The sequence below is a fragment of the Rana temporaria genome, chromosome 5 (assembly GCF_905171775.1).
Source record: "Rana temporaria chromosome 5, aRanTem1.1, whole genome shotgun sequence".
Lineage (NCBI taxonomy): Eukaryota > Metazoa > Chordata > Amphibia > Anura > Ranidae > Rana > Rana temporaria.
In genome coordinates this window covers 277,461,558-277,482,773 of record NC_053493.1, presented here as the reverse complement: position 1 = coordinate 277,482,773, position 21,216 = coordinate 277,461,558, and the positions used below count along the sequence as shown (strand labels likewise).

The 21,216-nt window shown below is 45.4% G+C and overlaps 1 protein-coding gene across 1 annotated transcript in view; it reads left to right on the top strand.

Moving 5' to 3' along the window:
* The window catches only part of C5H18orf63 (chromosome 5 C18orf63 homolog), a 156,259-nt gene that overhangs the window by 126,557 nt on the left and 8,486 nt on the right, over positions 1–21,216 (top strand). Inside the window, exon 13 of the mRNA XM_040353890.1 lies at positions 949–1,038. Within this exon, the coding sequence (XP_040209824.1) occupies positions 949–1,038 (90 nt within the window). The remainder of the gene's footprint in view (positions 1–948; positions 1,039–21,216) is intronic.

Sequence of the window (21,216 nt, the reverse complement as noted above, 5' to 3'; positions counted from 1 at the left end):
TGCTTCCCTGATGGCACTTTTTTATCCCAAGTAGGGATTTTACATTAACTTCAACAACCATAGGCAAAGTTGTGTCGCAGTTACCTTGACTTTTATTGGTAGCATGCTGCCTGCCAAACATTACATGACAAATTAAAACTTCCACACATGATGCTGCATTGTGTATGGTGCTGTGTGGCCACATTGCATTCTGTAGACGAGTGGTCAAGAATTGTAAAAGCATAGTACTCATTTTCTGCTCGCATGAAAGAGGCCTAAAACTGTGCATCTATGAAATTGTAAAAAAAAAACACAAAGTTGTTCACAGATGATACTTTAAAACCCTTATAGTTAACATAAATGATGGGTCTAGAATTATTCCTCTCACTCTAGTGTGCACAATGATACTTATTATGTAGTGCACAATCACCATTCACACATGCATGCGTGTCCTACATGCACATTTGTATGTGTGTATGCATGAAGTGTGACTACTGTGCCCTTCTGCGTTCATTTATTAGAGAGGAAATTGGAAGACAGATGTCCTTTGAGTCTAGCCAACGCACTGCATTCTGCGACCTGCTTTTGTGTTGTTATTAATTTTTAATTAATACTTAATAACTAGAAGTCAATAATATTTAATGTACACTAAGTTTCTTTTTTAAATCTACTTCATCATGAAACATACCAAATATGTCCATGTCTGTGTAAGAGACTGATATAGTAATTTTTAAAAATGGTAACCATGGCAGTTGCTTAGAAACCGATGCTATACGGATGTGCACCCTGCTGTTCATGACTGGGTATGACATCTCTTTTTTCAGATATGCGTTTCTGCTCTGCAAGACACCTGTACTCATATAAAAACCTACTATAAAGTTAACATATTCCCCATACCAATCTATGTTCTACAATGATAAAATCTGTGCATTATAGTAATTATATATAATGTGTTTCTTTTGAATACAGGAACAATCCTTTGACTTTAGTTCTAAAAGGTGCAGAACTAAGCAAACCATCAAAGAGGTCGATGTATTAAAGCATGCAAAAAATAATGAGGTAAGTGTCATAGGAAGCAAGAGAATGCTGGTTCTGTCTGGGGGGTTTGGGAACTCCCGGGGTGTAGTAGCTTGATAGCAGGAGCATAGCAGAAATCCACTACAGAGCAGTGATAGAAATCTAAGCACGGTGCAACACACAAGAGAACAGGTACAAGATCTGGGTTAACAGGATTATTCTATTTTGACAACTGCAGAGCCTATGAAAGGATGACATTGTGCAGCAGGACAATTTCTTATTTATACATCACGGGACACAGAGACATTGATAATTAGTGGGTTAGTGGACACTGGCAACCCTAATTACAAGGCGAGTTCCTCCCCTATATTACCCCTCCCATATGGAGAGTACCTCAGTTTTTTTTGCCAGTGTCTAAGGTGGTTGGTCACGTTGAACATGTGCTAAGAAGGTTTTCTGCGGAGACCAAGGAGCAATACAACTGGATCCATACATTGGGCTAATACTAAAAATGCATAAGATGGATGGTACCCGAGCCTCGTGTAAAGAAGAAACAAGGTTTGCCTGTAATGTCTCTCTTCGGAGGTCTGGGCTCTGGTATCCAGGCTTTGGTGTACTAATACAACAGTGGTACGAAAAGTTCTGGCAGAGTCTTCTACAGGTCCAGGTAAGAGGATCCTGTAAAAGGGAACCCATGAACCTGAAGGTTGGCACAACGCTACCCGCCGTGATGGGTGAAGGCTGGATCTGCTATTTTTAGCAGCTTTCCTGCGGCGCGGATAAAGTGAGTGAAGATAATTTTGTTTTAAAATGTTATCTTCTGTGAGTAAGCATGTCTTACTTGGTTTCTCAGTGAAGTCGGTTAGTTTTAAGCACCACTCGCCACGTCCGCTGCAGGCTCTGCCACATACACATAAGAGGGGTCTCGAGAAGCCCCCCAGTAGTCTGTTCTCTCCCCCTTCACCCCTGGCTGCCGCCATGGCGGGCGGCGCACGCGCGCCAGGTGCGTGCTCTTTGCAAAAGATACTTGGCGGCATTTCCATTTTTTTATACTGAAGAGTTTTTATTGGATTATAATAGATCAATACAAAATGCACAAAATGAGCATACTGTAGACATGACAGGTAGGTTGAGGGATATCGTAAAGTACAGACATCTGTGAAATACATCGATAAAATAACAGATAACAGATAAAACATTCGTGAGTTAGTAACAAAAATCCACAGCAACCATAGTCTTGGCATCAGTCAGTGCAATTAGCAGTGCAAGAAGCAAAATATACAAAATTAACACTTAAAAAGAAAAGGAGAAGAAAAAAAAAAAAATGAAGAAGAATGAAATTTTGACAAAAATGACAGTCAAATGTCGCAGCTAACAGCGGATATAGCTAAATGAGAAAAAAAAATATCAAAGAACACTATATACCGAGAAAATCAGATTAGCTGGCATCTGAGATTCGGTACAAAAACCAGGGGTCCCATTTAGCTTTGTGAAGAGGCATGGTGTCTCTAAGTGTGTGATGGATCTTCTCTGTAAGCATAATTTGGTCAACCCTAGATATAACCTGCGCAAAAGGGACCGAGGAAGACTTCCAATGGAGCGCAATCGTCCACTGTACTGCCACGCATATAGTGTGCAAGAGGCGCAACAGGGGTTTAGGGGTATCGGGGATTTTCTCAAACAGCAGACAATGAGTGTGTGTCAGAACCATGCTACTCCCAGCGAGTTTATCCAGCAAATCCAAAACCGCCCTCCAGGTGGGACGCAACCTCTCACATTCCCAAAATAGATGTAGAAAGATCCCTTGTACAGGACAGCCTCGAAAACATAGTGGGGAGCATTGAGGAAAAATCCTGCTCAAACGAAGAGGGGTGAGGTACCACCGGGTAAACAGCTTGATGGCCGTCTCTCTAACTGATAAGGAGACGGAACACTTCCTCATATTTTGCCAGCAAGCATCCCAATTTTTATGTTCATAGTCCAGGCTCAACTCTTGATTCCATTGGGACATATGTTTTAAAATAGAGTCACCCGCGCTTCCCCCCAGTGAGCCGTAGAGTATAGAAATAAGCCCCCTCTGCCTTGGAGGTGGCACACAATGTTTCAAATGCCGTATTGGTGTCTGAGGGCGTAGTCGCATAGTGTGTCTGAAAGAAATGGCGGACCTGCAAATATCTATAGTGCTCCCGTAAAGGGATGTCCTTCGTTACACGAAGCTGAGAGAAAGGAATGAAACTTCCATCATGCTGCAGGTCGGCCAAAGCAGTCAGCCCACCATTTGTCCACCACTCGTAGCAAGCAGGCGTGTGAAAGGCTGTAGGAAACCTGGGGTCTCCTAAAAAGGATGCCCCAGGGGGGAACCTAGAGGCAAGGGCCAAGCGGGGGCTAAACTTCTCCCACATCCCCAATTCCTGGGCTACCACTTGATTTTTCTCTTTTAATAAAGAGGCACAGTGCTTTGAGGACCACAAAAGTCCCGGCAGGTGAAAGGGTTTAATGGAGTCCCTCTCAAATCGAACCCAAGGGACCCTAGGGTGTCTAATGTTCCACTGGGCCATCTGGGAGAGTCTGCTCGCCAGAAAATAGAACCAAAGTTGGGGAACTCCCAACCCCCCCTGTCTATATGGTCTATAGAGGACTTGTCTAGAGAACCTAGCTGGCTTATTATTCCAAATAAATCTATTCAAGAGGGCTTGTAACTTCAGGAGGAAGGTCGTGGCATTTCCATTTTATGGGGAACGCCTATTTGGGGATGACTTGGACAAATATATCCAAAAGATTACCGGAGGCAAATCTACACTGTTACCAGTTAAGAAGGTGAGTAAACTCAGGTGAGGGAATTCATAAGGTTTCAACTTATGCGGAAGATTTGTTGTTCTCCGTGACACATCCACATACTTCCCTCCCTAATTTGCTGGGAGAGATTGAGAAATATGGCTTATTATCTAACCTAAAAATAAACCAGACCAAATCGGAGGCTATGAGTGTGTCAATATCGCCCCTTTTTTGTAATACTATCCAATCAAATTTTGGTTTTAAATCGAGAACAACACTTAAATATTTGGGCACAAACATTCTATCAAAAGAGAAGGACATTTTTAAAATGAATTTTCCACCAATGTACAACCTATTACGATCTCTTCTTGACAAATGGCGACATGGTCTCCATTCGTGGTTTGGTCGTATTAACATAATTAAAATGTCCGCTCTCCCAAAAATTCTGTGTCTACTTCAGGCTTTACCAATTAAGATCCCAGTGATGTTTTTGCGTCAGATACGCAGTTTATTTATGAATTTTATTTGGGCAGGGAAACGCCCCAGGATCCAACGAGATCTGTTGACTATACCGAAGAATTTTGGTGGAATGGCGGTTCCTGATATATTTAAGTATTACCACGCAGTACATCTATCCATATTAGTCGACTGGTGTAGACATATTAGATTTAAGAGATGGGTTGACATGGAACAGCAGTTGAGTACAGTCCCCTTGTGTAGGGCACTGGTCTTTCTTTAAAAACCACCCTATAATCGGTACAACTCTTAAAATTACCGTGCGGATTTAGCGAAACAGGAAATTTTCTTCAATACAATCACCCCTGTTTCCTATTTTGGGAAATCCAAGTTTTAGTCCAGGTATTGAGAGTGGGGCCTTTCAGTCTCTTAAAGAAAAGGGAATATATCAGGCCTCACACTTTATTAAATCAGAAACTTGGCCAACTATTAAAACATCAACACAAGTAGGAGGCCCCTTTGAAGTCAATACCTGGCAGGCTCTTCAAATAAGCCACTTCATGAGATCTTTAGGACCTGGAATTAATTTTCACCGTCAGTTAACAACTTTTGAGTCTTACTGTAACGCTATAGAACCACTCTCTCGAGGGATCTCTAAAATGTATGGATTACAAAATAAACCCTTAGATCAGTGGTTCTCAACCTTTCTAAAGCCGTGACCCCTTGATAAAATTTCCCAAGTTGTGGGGACCCCTAACAGTAAAATTATTTTCGTAGCGTGGGTTGTCAGCACCCAAGGCAAGACAAGTAATTTGCGCTCCTAACTCACTGTTTCTCTTTGTTCACATGTCTTTCCCTTTCATCTTTCTCTATCCTAAATTCTTGTTTCCCCCATCCCTCTCTCTTGTCCTCTCCTTCTTTCTTGTTCTTTCTCCTATTCTTTCTATCCCTTTTTCATTGTTGCTCCCCCTCTTTTCCTCTCCCTTTCATATATTCTCTATTTTTATACCTTCTCTTACTACTTGGTGGGGGGAATAGGATGAGTGGAAGTGCTGGTGGGGGGTTCGGGATGAGTGGCAGTGCTGACGGGGAGTTCGGGATGAGTGGCAGTGCTGGCAGGGGGGGGTTTGGGATGAGTGGAAGTGCTGGCGGGGGGTTCTCTATTTTTATACCTTCTCTTACTACTTGGTGGGGGGAATAGGATGAGTGGAAGTGCTGGTGGGGGGTTCAAGATGAGTGGCAGTGCTGATGGGGAGTTTGGGATGAGTGGCAGTGCTGGCAAGGGGGGGTTTGGGATGAGTGGAAGTGCTGGCGGGGGGTTCGGGATAAGTGGCAGCGCCAGCGGGGGGTTCGGGATGAGTGGCAGTGCCGGCGGGGGGGGTTCGGGATGAGTGGCAGTGCCGGCGGGGGGTTCAGGATGAGTGGCAGTGCTGGCGGGGGGTTCGGAATGAGTGGCAGTGCTGGTGGGGGAGTTTGGGATGAGTGGCAGTGCTGGTGGGGGGAGTTGGGATAAGTGGCAATGTTGGGGGGGGGGGGGAGTTGGGATTAATGGCAAAGTTGGGGGGGGGATTCTGATGGGCCAACTTGGGTGCTCTTGATCAAGGTCATCTGCAGATCTGAGAACTGTAATGGGGACTTTTAATGGCAACTCTAATCACAGGTAGTGTTTCTCTCTGTGTCTCCGACTTTGTGGTGTCACTGCTACGAGACACCACAAAGTCGGAGACACAGAGCAGAGTCTCGTAGCAGTGACACCTATGCCAAAATCAGGACATAGGGTCTCCTCCAGCCCCTCCCACTTTACATTCCTCACCAGTCAGCTGACCTCTAGTCTCTGCCCCCCAGCCATGCCGTGAACTGAATGGGTGGCTGCGAACAGGGTGAGTGGGAGGCTGCAGGCTCTAGGAACAGCCCAACTGGGTGGCAGAAACAAGGCTGGGAAAGCGGTGCAGGCTTCAGGAACAGCCGAGGATTTGGTGACCCCTGGCAAATCATCATTCGACCCCCGAAGGGGTCCCGACCCCAGGTTGAGAACCACTGCCTTAGATGATCTCAAGATACCAGGTATTAATAAATGGGAGAAGGAGCTAGATAGGACTCTTACCCCACTCCAACGTAAACAGATTATCTACCTGACTCTAAACTCCTCAATCTGTACACAAACCCAGGAACTAAACTATAAAATTCTGATGCAGTGGTACTACACCCCAGTACGACTTAAAAAAATTTGCACTGAAAACTCGGATAGATGTTGATGTGGAGAAGAAAGCGGGACATTAATCCATATATTTTGGCTATGTAAAAAAATAAGATCCTATTGGACTATGATTCTGAGAATTTTACAAAAATTTTCAGATTTAAAATTACCCAATGATCCCGCATTCTTCTTGCTCCACTGCTCTCAGTTCCCAGTTCAGACCTATAGGAAGTCAGTACTTTGCCATATTGTGAATGCAGCTAAAGCAGGAATTCTCTTACACTGGAGAGATACTAGGCCACCAACGGTTTTAAATTGGATAAATAGAGTTGGAGACATAGAAGCCATGGAAGACTTATGCCGCGTACACACGGTCGTTTTTTGTGATGAAAAAAAACGTAATTTTTTCTCATGAAAAAAAACAAAGTTTTTCAAACTTCATTTTAAAAAACGACATTGCCTACACACCATCATTTTTTCAAAATGCTCTAGCAAAGCGTGGTTACGTTCAGCACGTACGGCTGTACTCTGTTCCATTCAAGCTTGCGTCATAACTTGCTTCTGAGCATGCGCGGGTTTAAAAACATTGTTTTAAACGTCGTTTTAGCCTTCACACAAAACAAAACAACGTTTTGAAAAACAACATAAAAAAATTGAAGCATGCTCGAATTTTTTTTTGGTCGTTTTTCAGAAGACATAAAACGACATTTTCCCCACACACGGTCATTTTAAATGACGTTTTTAAAAATGACGTTTTTTTTCATCACAAAAAACGACCGTGTGTACGCGGCATTAGTCCTCTCAGCGAAGGGTAAGAAAAATCATTATGAAGAAACGTGGAAGAGCTGGAATCTATTTAAGAATTCAGATGAGGGGAAGAGACTAATGGTCGAAATGGATCAATGAGGAGTAAGGGAAGTGTAGGGAAGCATAGCATGAAGGACAAATCTTGGCCTCTTTATTATGACATATGGTTTAAAAGGTGGCGAGTGGAGGGGAATTTTTTATTTTTTTTAAAAAATGTTGTCTGTTCGGTGGGAAGCTGGGATAGGGTGAGTTCCTCACCTGCCTCTCTGTGAGAGAGAGAGTGAAGATTAGGGGAGGGTTAGAGTGGAAAGACGTATTAAAGTTGGAAAGGGATGGGTCAGGGCGAATGTATATTTTGATAGAATGAATGTATATATTTTTTTTTTGTTGCATTTGTCCTGTCCCTATTTTTATGTATAATATGAAAAGAAACATAAATATATAATTATGAAAAAAAAAAAAAAAAAAAAAAGGTGCGTAAACCTCATTAAAGTGTTTTCTCTTTCCCCAGCCCCTGGAACTTCGTCTTCCAGGCATTGACGGCGTCCTCCCCAGTCTAATACTAGGGGAAAAGCTCAAAGCCAAGCCCAAGGGCAGAATAGAACTTGGGGTTCTGGGCCTGCCAAACAAAACCCCAAACCTTCCCTATGAAGTGGTGCTCCCGCTCGGCTGAGTGGGAGGAAGGCTGCTGCAATTTGCAAACCGCTGCAAGAGGTTCATGACAAGTGGGTCATCTCCACTGTGTCTCTCGGTTACAAACTGGAATTCCAAGAACTTCCGCCACCCCGTTTTCTGAGATCAAGGATTTCCAAGGATCCAGAAAAAAAGGAGTTCATTGCTCTTGGCCCTGGAACGCCTGTTGGCCCAAGGGGTGATTATGGAAATGGCCCCAGAAGATCAGGGCTCAGGTTTTTACTCAAACCTCTTTACAGTTCCAAAACCAAACAGGGATATCAGACCTATCTTAGATCTCAAAAACTTGAATCAGTTTCTGAACATCAGCTCCTTCCACATGGAGTCTGTCCATTCAGTAGTCTCCACCCTTCAGGGAGGAGAATTCCTGGCATCCATAGACATCAGAGATGCATATATTCATGTGCCAATATTTCCCGCTCACTAAAAATTTCTAAGGTTTGCGGTGGATCAGCGCCATTTTCAGTTTGTGGCCCTTCCATTCAGTCTGGCTACTGCACCTTGGGTATTCACAAAGATACTAGCCCCACCTCTGGCAAAGCTGAGGGCACAGGGCATAGCAGTAACAGCCTATTTGGACGATCTGTTGCTCATGGATCAGTCTGTAACACGCCTAGACCACAATGTATGCAGCACAGTGGAGTATTTAGAGTACCTAGGCTGGGTCCTCAGTCTGGAAAAATCCTCTGTACAGCCTCAAAAGGCTGGAATATTTGGGAATGATTATAGACACATCCCAAAGTAGGGTATTCCTTCCAGCCAAAGCCATAAAGCATCTGGTCCGAGTGATAAACTCAAAGAAAAAACCTCCCATCCGTCTATGCATGAGGTTATTGGGAAAGATGGTAGCCTCATTCAAGGCTGTTCCCTATGCCCAGTTTCACTCAAGGCCGTTGCAGGGCAGCATTCTGTCCACTTGGAACAGAAGAATCCAGGCCTTGGACCTTCCAATGGTCCTGGCCCCAAAGGTTTGCCAGAGCCTCAATTGGTGGTTGCTACCCCAAAATCTGCTAAAAGGAAAATCCTTTATTCCGGTTACTTGGAAAATTGAAACCACAGAAGCCAGCCTTATAGGCTGGGGAGTAGTTCTGGACGAGGCTTCTGCCCAGGAAAAGTGGTCCAGAGCCGAAAAGCTCCTGCCCATCAACATTCTGGTGCAGGAAGCTGTTCTGTAGTCCAAGCAAATTCCTTTACCAAGGACACAGAGATGAAATTGTCCGCTGCAACCAGAGTCAACGAATGCTTCCATTGAAACAATGGAAGTGGGAAAGTACAACTGAACTGTAATAGTTGGACGTGGACTTGTGGGGCAAAAATGATGGTCTAGAATACCACCCTCTAGATATACTAATGTAAAAATTCCTTAGGAAAAAACCAAAGGAAAACACTGCGCTAGTGCGTGATAATTGAATGAAAATAAGTGACAAAAGCAGCTAGTACCTATTGCTCATAATACCCAAAGCAAAAGAAACGTAAATAAAAAAGAAGTGTAATATTGGGGGTGTTTAGCTCAAGTGGGATATGCGATTTTAAGCGATTCACGCCAGTCCAGAACTATGTTTAAGGGCTTGTTGGCCCACTTTTATTGAAAAGGCAAAAATAAACAAAATCCAAACATAGGTTTCCCACGCAGGGGGTTTTCACTGTCCACACAGAACGGTACCTTCAGCCTCCTGGCTTATACGTGCCAAAGAAAATACCAAGCCATCTGGCTCTTGTCAGCAGTAGCACAACTGCTCAGGCTCCAGTATGGAGCTCTCCTGACTCCTGTCAGCAACCTTAGACTCAGGTCTCTGGGGTTTCACAGTGCAGCCTGCACTCTCCAGCTTCTCTAGCCACTTCACAGTGCACACCTGCACTCTCTGAGTTCTCCCTTGCAAGCCTGGACTCCTGGGGAGGGTGGAGCCCAGAATGCTGGTCCTGAGTCTCCTATCAGGCCCACACACACCTGCACAATCAGTGTGCTGATCAGCTCTAAAGCCTGAACCCAGGACTGGGGATTTTATTAACCATTGAGGAAACTTGAATGCCAGTTTCCTCTGTAAACTGCAAGCTCCCTGGAGCCCCTCAACCAGTCCAATTGAAAACCCTGGGTCACCACACCCCTGGGGTACCACACTACTACATATCTCCCCCCCTTGTTTCGACCCAGAGGGCGGAACACCAGCATACCTCATCAGGGTTGGGACACCTCTGTGCCGGCTGTCAGCCGCGTAGGCCCAACTCTTTTTCCGGGTGCGTTTCCAGGCACACCCTACCCTGGATCGGAACGGGATCCTACCATTCTGTATCCCCATCCTACTCCTTCTGTCCTTGGGGTTCCTGAACTCACATTTCTTTTCTGGTGGCCCCCTGCCTTTCCTGCTACTTCCTTTAAACTCAGTTTCTGGTTTCTGTAAGGAACCTGCTCCAGACACTACGCCTGATGAGGAACCACCTTTTCTCCAATTACCAATAGTGTCAGTCATTTCTTGCTCAGGGTTTGTTAGGGCCAGGCCCAAGGAGGGACAACACACAGGTGAGCAGCTATCCCCTATGGGACCTTCACAAGGCTTCACTTCACCTGTTGTCCAAATCTCTGTGGGCAGTTGTCCTAACAACTGACATTGAACAACGCATGACCCATTCCTAGCCGTACCAATTTTTGCCAGCTCACACTTTTCCATGTCACAATGTTTGTTCCTCTCCACTCTATATTTGAGAGTGTCTCCGGGTACCCCATCTTGTACCTCTTTATAGGTGAGAGACAAAATATCTGCTTTTGCTGCGTCCATATCTGGCCCTTCCTTCTTAGGAGGTGTAACAGGTGAGGCAGTATCCGCGCCATTTACTAAACACTGCTCAGCCGCACCTCGGACCGCACTAGCAGATATGTCCATCACCACATCAGGCGGAGAGACCTCTGACATCTCCAGCAGCCCCCCAGAGTGCCTTCCGTACTGAACTGTATGCGGAAGCACCCTCACAGGAAACCGGGAGATCACCTGCCACACTATCAGAAAGCACCGTACTAACCAGTTCCACTGGTGACTAATTTTAACTGGCACAGGTTGCACTACCTGGCTCCATCCATTGGTAACACACAGTACCACCACCGCCGACTGTAATGGAGGCACCCAGGTATACAAGGACTGTGCTTTCACCAGTTCAAGCAAATCCACTAGCATATCTGTAATTTCTACACACTCCACATCAATATGCCAAACATTTTTGGGGACCTTAACCTTATTAGAGACATGGAGGGGCTCATTCACTGCAGCTTGGGGGTCCGAGACCTTTAAAGGGGCATCCACCTCACTGGAGGTAGCCACCACAGTCGGATGCTCCCCTGGAACACTGTCCAAATTTAGCATCACTTGTTTCCCCATGTACACTGCATGCTTCATTCTGTCAGTTTCATCACCAACACCCTCATATGACTGCGGCCTCGTCCTAGTCTCCCTCTGAAGGACATCCTGACTGTCTCGCCACTCTGAGGTTTCTATGTCATGTGACACCTTGCTGCGCTTTGGGCCATTTCCCTCCAACCATTGTTTACCAGGATCCTTCTCAGATCCTAGAAGTTCCTCAAACCTCAGGAAACCTTCCCCAGAATTACCCTCCTGAACCTCTAGGGGGCCTACTTCTGCTTTACCTTTTACCTCTGTGTCAAACCCATCATTCCCTGTCTCGCTACAATTTTCAGGGTTTTCTACAACCAGATCAACTTGACCAAGACCATCATGTCTACCATTATTTTTGATGTCACCCATGGCAACCATACCATCAAAAATCGCCAACATGCTGCATTTTTCATCATGGTCAGAAACATCAATGCATTTGTCATATTTAATTTCACCCATGTTCCGCAGGGCAGTGTCTGGAGAGGAACTGCACCCAGCGGAGTGGTTGTCCACGGCAGCTTCAGTACACGCAAACTCCACTGGCATGAGATCCTCTGCCAGCAACTGTCCCGACCGCTGAACATCACATAACACAACATTTGGATCTTTGACTACAATCAGTTCACTTATTGCTGTGCCCTCTGGCACTTCCACCAACATCAGCTCATTTGGCACGGCACCATCCATTACCACATCATTAGAACCTTTGTGGATCACAGACATGACCTCTTCTGTGCGTTCGCCATTACTTGGCGCTTCCATCTTGTGAGCAACATCATCTGCAGCAGCAAATGCACCATTGCATACAAGTTGCTCTGCAGGTCCTTCATCTGGCACTGCAGAAATCATGTCTGCTCCACTTTTACCAACAGAGGCCTTTTCCAACAAAGCCAACAGGCTTTTTGTCCATCTGTCCCAATCTGTTATCTCTGCGCTACCAGAGGGACAGAGTGGCACAGCAACAGACACCTTGCAGACGTCACTTTTGTTTAAACCAGACTGTGGTAATACATTTTTAACCAGAGCAGGCTGCAATACCACACTCTCACCACCTTGCTCTGGTGGCGCTTCATTAAACACATGAACACCTTCACACCTGTCATTGCCAGACAGCATTAAGACATGTCCATCATGAGTGTTTTCAAACATATCAGTTTTAGCATTTAACATTTTGTCATCACCATGTTCAGGTACCGTCTTATCCCTCAGAGCAGCACCATAGCTGTCCCAGGCAACCTCCGGCTCCAAAACGCAGAGCTCCCTGGGGGTTTCTAGGGACACCTCTGTGGCATTCATTACAGTTGCTAGGGGAGATAACACATCTTTAACTGTATTCATAGCAACATTTATATCTCTAGTGAGCTGCACTAGCCCATTAGCAGCTGGGCCATCAACTTTAGACAACACAATATTATCAGCTTTACCAATCACACTGTCACATTCAAGTTTACCACTTGCCTCCCCACTGAACAGGGCACTGCAGCGAGGCAAGTCCTTTTCCACACAGACAGTGGATCTCCCATTTGGGGTCACTGCAACTCCAGTGTGCACATTCACATAGTCAATCTTTTCCATGCATTTACCAGCAACAGTCTTACCGATCACTGTAACGGGGGATGCCATGTTCACTTGAGTACGTTGTCTGTCCTTTATCGCACTTACACTGGCCAACTCTCCCTGGGATGAAACTGCAGCAGCCACTGCTGACTCCTTAGCACCCCCTGCAGGCACAACAGGTACTTCCTTACTGTTGCCAGAGGTGATTGCAAACACACTTGCACAAGGATCTGGGCTTGCAGACAAAGACTTCTGCCCAGTAGCCATGTCTCCAGCCATGTTCCATAATCTGGGACAAGAAAAAATGCCATGCCCCAGCTGACCACATTCCAGGCATGGTACATTTTTGCACACATCTTTAGTGGGACGCCTCTCCACATCTCCACTGTAGCTCCTCCTTCCGGTTACTATTTGATCTCTCGTTGCTGAGGGAGACGGCGCTCTTCCAGCTGTACTTTGCTGACTCTCCCAAACGCAGCGACTTTGCGATCCTTGACGCCTTGTTGCTTTCAATTTACTACGCTCCTCTGTCGGCAATACGTTTCTCACGTGGTTTACAGACCTGATATCACCACCGTTGCTACGGGCAACCACATACCTCTCAAACTTCTGATCCGCCTTTTGGACACTCCCGGCACTCAAATCAGGTTTTCCAAACATTGTTGCAGACCTTTGTCTGGCTGTGTCACCTTGTCTTGGCGACTGAGACAAAGGGCATTTGGAGACAACATGCCCCCACTCACTGCACCGCAAACAGCGCTCTTGCTTCAGAGCCTTAGCAGGGCTTCCCCAACTGCATCCTCTTGTAAGCATGGGACTTTTCACATTAACAGCTGTCCTGCTTGTACTAGCGTTACCAGGGGCGACCACATGCACTTCCCCTTTAACTGGAGTTAGTTTAGCAAAAAACTGTCTGCAATGCTCTCCAGCAGGCTCAAACCCTTGCATCATCTTTGCAGTCACTCCACCAAACTTTTGCACCGTCCAGCAAAAATGAAGCACTGTCACTTTAAAGCAAGTTGCTTTTCACTTCATGCAAGCTCTCCTCAGCTGCACACACAGATTGTGCTGTCTCAAGCACACAAACACAGTTCATATAACAGATGAACTTACTTTTGCAGAGATCTCCAGTTCTGCCAAGATTCTCCTTTCACAGGCACATAACCTGCAATGCCTTTTGCCTGGCTGCACTTCCACACACAGCCAACAGTTCCTGACGTGAACTCACTCAAGAGCAAGGACCCGGATACCACCGTCTTGTGCCCGATGAGTCCACCACTTGTAATATTGGGGGTGTTTAGCTCAAGTGGGATATGCGATTTTAAGCGATTCACGCCAGTCCGGAACTATGTTTAACCAGTTCCCGACCACCGCATGTACATATACGTCCACAATATGGCACGTACAGGCACATGGGCGTATAGGTACGTCCCCGCCTTACCTCGGTTCGGGGGTCCGATCGGGACCCCCTCCGGTACATGCGGCGGCCAGGAACGGTGTACGGGAGGTCCGGGAGGAGGGGGCGGCTACTGGTTTCCAGCCGTCCCCTCTCGATCTCCCTCGGCGAATCGGATTGCAGCAGAGCCCTCCCTGCCTGTGTAACTGTAAACACAGGCAGGGAGGAAGTGACGTTTTCTCCCCTCTGGCGGTCTTTTCGTTTGATTCCAGAGGAGAGAAGACGTCAGTACTGTGAGTTGCACCAACAGCACACTGACACAGCACACATAGGCACATAACCCCCCCCGATCACCCCCCCAGCACCCCCAGATCACCCCCTGTCACAGTGTCACTGATTGCAGTGATCATTTATTTTCTGATCACTGCTTTTAGTGTCAGTGTGACAGAAAAAAGTGTCAGGGCAGTTAGGTTTAGGCCCCTTTAGGTCCAGGGTAGCCCCCTACCCCCCCCCAATAAAGGTTTAACCCCTGATTGCCCCTAAAGTTAACCCTTTCACCCCTATTGCCAGTGTCACTAAGTGATCGGTTTCTGATCGCTGCATTAGTGTCACTGTTGCCGCTAGGCAGTTAGTTTTTTTTGAGGTTCGCCGCCAGGTTTATATAGCGTTAGGTACCCCCATAAATAAAGGTTTTAACCCCTGATTGCCCCTAGAGTTAACCCTTTCACCCCTATTGCCAGTGTCACTAAGCGATCGGTTTCTGATCGCTGTATTAGTGTCACTGTTGCCGCTAGGCAGTTAGTTTTTTTTGAGGTTCGCCGCCAGGTTTATATAGCGTTAGGTACCCCCATAAATAAAGGTTTTAACCCCTGATTGCCCCTAGAGTTAACCCTTTCACCCCTATTGCCAGTGTCACTAAGCGATCGGTTTCTGATCGCTGTATTAGTGTCACTGTTGCCGCTAGGCAGTTAGTTTTTTTTGAGGTTCGCCGCCAGGTTTATATAGCGTTAGGTACCCCCATAAATAAAGGTTTTAACCCCTGATTGCCCCTAGAGTTAACCCTTTCACCACTGATCACTGTATAAGTGTCACTGGTGACGTGGTTAGCCAGTTAGTTATTTAGTTATTTTAGGTTCGCCACCAGGTTTTTAGAAAGCGTTAGGTACCCCCATATATTACCGAATAAAGGTTTTAACCCCCTGATTGCCCCCTAGTTAACCCTTTCACCAGTGATCACCGTATAAGTGTTACGGTTGACGCTGGTTGGTTAGTTTGCTGTTTATAGCATCAGAGCACCCGCCGTATATAACCCAATAGGTTTAACCCCCTGATCACCCGGCGGGTGATATAAATTTAATTTTAGCGCCAGTCAGGGTCTGCGTCACCCCAGGCAGCGTTAGGTTAGAGCCAGTACCGCTTACACCCACTCGCTAAGCATACACCCCCCTTAGTGGTATAGGATCTGAACGGATCGATACCTGATCTGATCAGATCTATACTAGCGTACCCAGCAGTTTAGGGTACCCAAAAACGCATTGTTAGCGGAATCAGCCCAGATACCCGCTAGCACCTGCGTTTTCCCCCTCTGCCCAGCCCAACCCACCCAAGTGCAGTATCGATCGATCACTGTCACTTACAAAACACAAGACACATAACTGCAGCGTTCGCAGAGACAGGCCTGATCCCTGCGATCGCTTACAGTTTTTTTTGAAGCGTTTTCTACATTTGCTTTTCTATAGTCAGGTGCTTTTTTTACCTGTGAATCCTTACCATTGTACCACTAAATTTAGAGTCCAAAATGGCAAACCGAAGGTACAATGATAAGCAGGCCTTGGAGTTCATGTGCATGTCAGATAGTGAAGAGGAGGAGGTCACGCATCTGACAGATTCTGGCTCAGAATATGAACCCATTTACGACAGCGGCTCCATGTCAGATAGCTCGCACGACGAAGTTGAGGTCCCTGCTAAGGCCAGGCGTACCCGATCCCATTCTGATGTTGTTGAGCAGCAAGAACCGCAGGACCCTCGTATGGAGCAGAGATCCAGTACTAGCGCCGCTATTCCTTCTGGTGAATTGGCAAGCACCAGCGGCCTAGTACACCCTGGTCGTTTATCCAGCACTGCAGTAACACTTGGTGACGTGGCGAGTCCCATAAGTGCAGTTGAAGCTGGCGATGTGGCAAGCACAAGTAGTGTCCCGCTGCCACCAAGAAAAAGACAGAGACAGGCCCGTCGTGCCCATAGTGCCCTTCCTGTAGAATTTGCCTATCCTGATTGGGTCCCCACCACTTCTACAGCACCTGTACTTCCCCCATTCACTGGCCAACCCGGTATTCAGGTGGATACAGCGAACTTTATGTCACTTGATTTTTATTCGCTGTATTTCACGGAAGATCTCTATAGATCTATTGTGGACCAGACCAATTTATATGCTGGTACTTACATCGCCGCTAACCCCCAGTCTCGCCTTGCCAAAGAATGGAAACCTCTCGAGGTTTCCGAATTTAAGACCTTTCTGGGCCTTACCCTCAACATGGGCATACACAAATTTCCGTCATTGCGGATGTATTGGTCCACACATCCCATTGACCATATGTACATTTTCTCTGCTCACATGGCCAGGAGACGATACGAGGCGATCCTGCGGTTCCTGCATTTCAGTGACAATGCACTTTGTCGTCCACGTGGAGACCCTGAATTTGACCGGCTCTACAAAATTCGGCCCCTCGTAAACCATTTCAACGAACGTTTTGCAGCCTTGTTTAATCCCCAGCAGGTTGTATGCGTTGATGAGTCCCTGATTAAATTTGCTGGCCGCTTGTCTTTCAAACAGTTCCTTCCCAGCAAGCGTGCCAGATACGGGGTCAAGCTCTATAAGCTCTGTGACAGGGCCACAGGCTACACATGGAGCTTTAGGGTTTACGAGGGAAAAGATAGTCAGGTAGAGCCGGAAGGATGCCCAGATTACATGGGGAGCGCTGGCAAGATTGTTTGGGACTTGGTGTCACCCTTATTCGGAAAGGGGTACCATTTGTATGTGGACAATTTTTACAGCAGCGTGCCACTTTTTAGCCACTTATTTGATCAACAGATTGGAGCATGTGGCACCGTGCGACCTAATCGCCGGGGCTTCCCCCAGCGGCTTGTAGATGCCCGTGTTAGGCCGGGGGCGAGAGCCTGCTGCAGATGTAAAAATTTGCTCGCTGTGAAGTGGCGGGACAATAGGAATGTTTTCGTTCTTACCACCCTTCACGCAGACACGACAGTCCAAATTCGTACGGCGACTGGTGTTGTGGAGAAACCCCTCTGTGTCCACGAATATAACCTTAATATGGGAGGGGTGGACCTCAACGACCAGTTGATGGCGCCGTATCATATTGCCCGTAAGACGAGACGCTGGTACAAAAAAGTGTCTCTACATTTATTTCAATTGGCTCTACTGAATGCTCATGTCGTATACAGAGCTTCAGGACGGAATGAATCCTTCCTTCAATTCCAGAGGGATATCATCACAGAACTCCTGTATCCAGGCGGTATTGTACCTCACCATCTCCTACCAAATGCAGTAAGCCGACTGCATGAGAGGCATTTTTCTTATGTCCTCCCGAGTACCCCTACCCAACGAGCCCCCCAAAGAAAATGTCGTGTCTGTACCAAGCGCGGATTTAGGCGTGACACCCGTTATTTTTGTCCCAAATGTCCTGGCAATCCTGGTCTTTGTATTGGTGAATGTTTTGAACGCTTCCACACACACGTTAATTATTAGTGTAGGGTGAAACATTTCACAGGCTAGGCACACTCACACAGGGTCTCCCAAGATGCCATCGCATTTTGAGAGACCCAAACCTGGAACCGAAAAGTTGAAGTTACAGTTCACAGTTACAAAAAAAAGTGTTAAAAAAAAAAAAAAAAAAAGTAAAAAATAAAAACACACAAAAAAATATAAAATAAAAAAACCAAAAATAGTTGTCGTTTTATTGTTCTCTCCCTCTCTATTCTCTCTCTATTGTTCTGCTCTTTTTTACTGTATTCTATTCTGCAAAGTTTTATTGTTGTTATGTTTTTTCATGCTTGCTTTTCAGGTATGTAATTTATTTTACTGTTTTCAGGTACGCCATTCAGCTGTTGCGCGGACTTATTTATCTTGACAGCAACAGCGTTTGCTCCCACGATATATAAAGCCACGACTCCAGTGCTGTAGGAGGTGATTTCACCACCACAGTTAAAAAAAAGAGCATATATGCCGAAGCATGCGGGCAGCAGGGGCGGAGGAGCGATTTTGCTCCTAATGCCGCGTACATACGGTTGACATTCCTACGGAGGCTTTCCCGTGGAAAAGTCTGACCATGTGTACACGGCATAGAAAAGTCCGACCGTGTGTACGCGGCATAGAAAAGTCCGACCGTACGCGGCATAACTTTTTTGCGGGAGGATGCCCCCATGCTTTGGCATATATATATATTTTAGGCACAGGTTGCGTTAAAAAATGTTTTATTTTTTACTATGTTTTTTTATAGGTATTTGCTTTGCAGGTATGGTATGATCTTACTGTTATACTGGAATGTTACTTTGTTTTAATGTTAACCATCATTTGCTTAGCAGGTACGCCATTCAGTTGCAGTGCGGATTTATTTAGCGTGACAGCAACAGCGTTTGCTCCCACGATATATAAAGCCGCGACTCCAATGCTGTAGGAGGTGATTTCACCACTACAGTTCAAAAAAGAGCATATATGCCGGAGCATGGGGGCATTAGGGGCGGAGGAGCGATTTTGCTCCTAATGCCGCGTACATACGGTTGACATTCCTACGGAGGCTTTCCTGTGGAAAAGTCTGACCATGTGTACACGGCATAGAAAAGTCCGACCGTGTGTACGCGGCATAGAAAAGTCCGACCGTACGCGGCATAACTTTTTTGCGGGAGGATGCCCCCATGCTTCGGCATATATAAATGGTGCATGTATGCCCATCATTAGAAGTGGGTGGATGAAGGGAGGTATTCTAATGGTGGGCATACCCACCGATCAATCTTTTTTTTGTTCAGCCAACAGACTGCATGAAAAAAAAAAAGATTACAATACATGTCCAACAAGAACCATCAACGTACTGGTATGTTGCAGGACTTTGAATGGTTATACCAGAATGATGCCTGCGGGTTTAGGCATCATCTTGGTATCATTCTTTTCAGCCAGCGGTCGGCTTTCATGTAAAAGCAGTCCTAGCGGCTAATTAGCCTCTAGACTGCTTTTACATTCAGTGGGAGGGAATGTCCCCCCCCCCAGATATAAACGGCGCCATTGAGAATATGGGAAAGCATTTTATCACACCGATCTTGGTGTGGTCAGATGCTTTGAGGGCAGAGGAAAGATCTAGGGTCTAATAGACCCCATTTAAAAAAAAAAAAGAGTACCTGTCACTAACTATTGCTATCATAAGGGATATTTACATTCCCTGAGATAACAATAAAAATGGTAAAAAAATAAATAAATGGAAGGAACAGTTAACAAATAAAATAAAAAAAGCGAAATAAATATATAAAAAAATAAAAAAATAAAAAAAAGCATCCCTGTCCCCCCCTGCTCTTGCGCAAAGACGAACGCAAGCGTCGGTCTGGAGTCATATGTAAACAGCAATTGCACCATGCATGTGAGGTATCACCGCGAAGGGCAGATCGAGGGCAGTCATTTTAGCAGTAGACCTACTCTGTAAATCTAATGTGGTAACCTGTAAAGGCTTTTAAAGGCTTTTAAAAATGTATGTAGTTTGTCGCCACTGCGCGTTTGTGCGCAATTTTAAAGTATGTCGTGTTTGGTATCCATGTACTCGGCCTAAGATCATAATTTTTATTTCATCAATAATTTGGGCAATATAGTGTGTTTTAGTGCTTTAAAATAAAAAAAAGTGTATTTTTTCCCCAAAAAATGCGTTTGAAAAAACGCTGCGCAAATACTGTGTGGAAATTTTTTTTGCAACACCTACCATTTTAATCTGTAGGGCCTTTGCTTTAAAAAAATATATAATGTTTGGGGGTTCAACTTTACTTTCTTGCAAAAAAATAATATGTTTTTATGTAAACAAACAGTGTCAGAAAGGGCTTTTTCTTCAAGTGGTTAGAAGAGTGGGTGATGTGTGACATAAGCTTCTAATTGTTGTGCATAAAATGCCAGGACAATTGAAAACCCCCCCAAATGACCCCATTTTGGAAAGTAGACACCCCAAGCTATTTGCTGAGAGGCATCTTAAGTCCATGGAATATTTTAGATTTTGACCCAAGTTGCGGGAAATATAAATATATATATATATATATATTTTTTTTTGCGCAAAGTTGTCACTAAATGATATATTGCTCAAACATGCCATGGGCATATGTGGAATTACACCCCAAAATGCATTCTGCTGCTTCTCCTGAGTACGGGGATACCACATGTGTGAGACTTTTTGGGAGCCTAGCCGCGTACGGGACCCCAAAAACCAATCACCGCCTTCAGGCTTTCTAAGGGTGTAAATTTTTGATTTCACTCCTCACTACCTATCACAGTTTCGAAGGCCATAAAATGCCAAAATAGCACAAAAAAAACCCAAATGACCCCATTTTGGAAAGAAGACACCCCAAGGAAACTGCTGAGAGGCATGTTGAGTCCATTGATTTTTTTTTTTTTTGTCCAAAGTGATTGAATAATGAGAAAAAAAAAAAAAAAAAGAAAAATGTGTCACTAAATGATATATTGCTCACACATGCCATGGTTATATGTGGAGTTGCACCCTAAAATACATTCTGCTGCTTCTCCTGAGTACGGGGATACCACATGTTTGGGACTTTTTGGGAGCCTAGCCGCGTACGGGACCCCGAAAACCAAGCACCGCCTTCAGCATTTCTAAGGGCGCAAATTTTTGATTTCACTCCTCACTACCTATCACAGTTTCGAAGGCCATAAAATGCCAAAATAGCACAAAAAA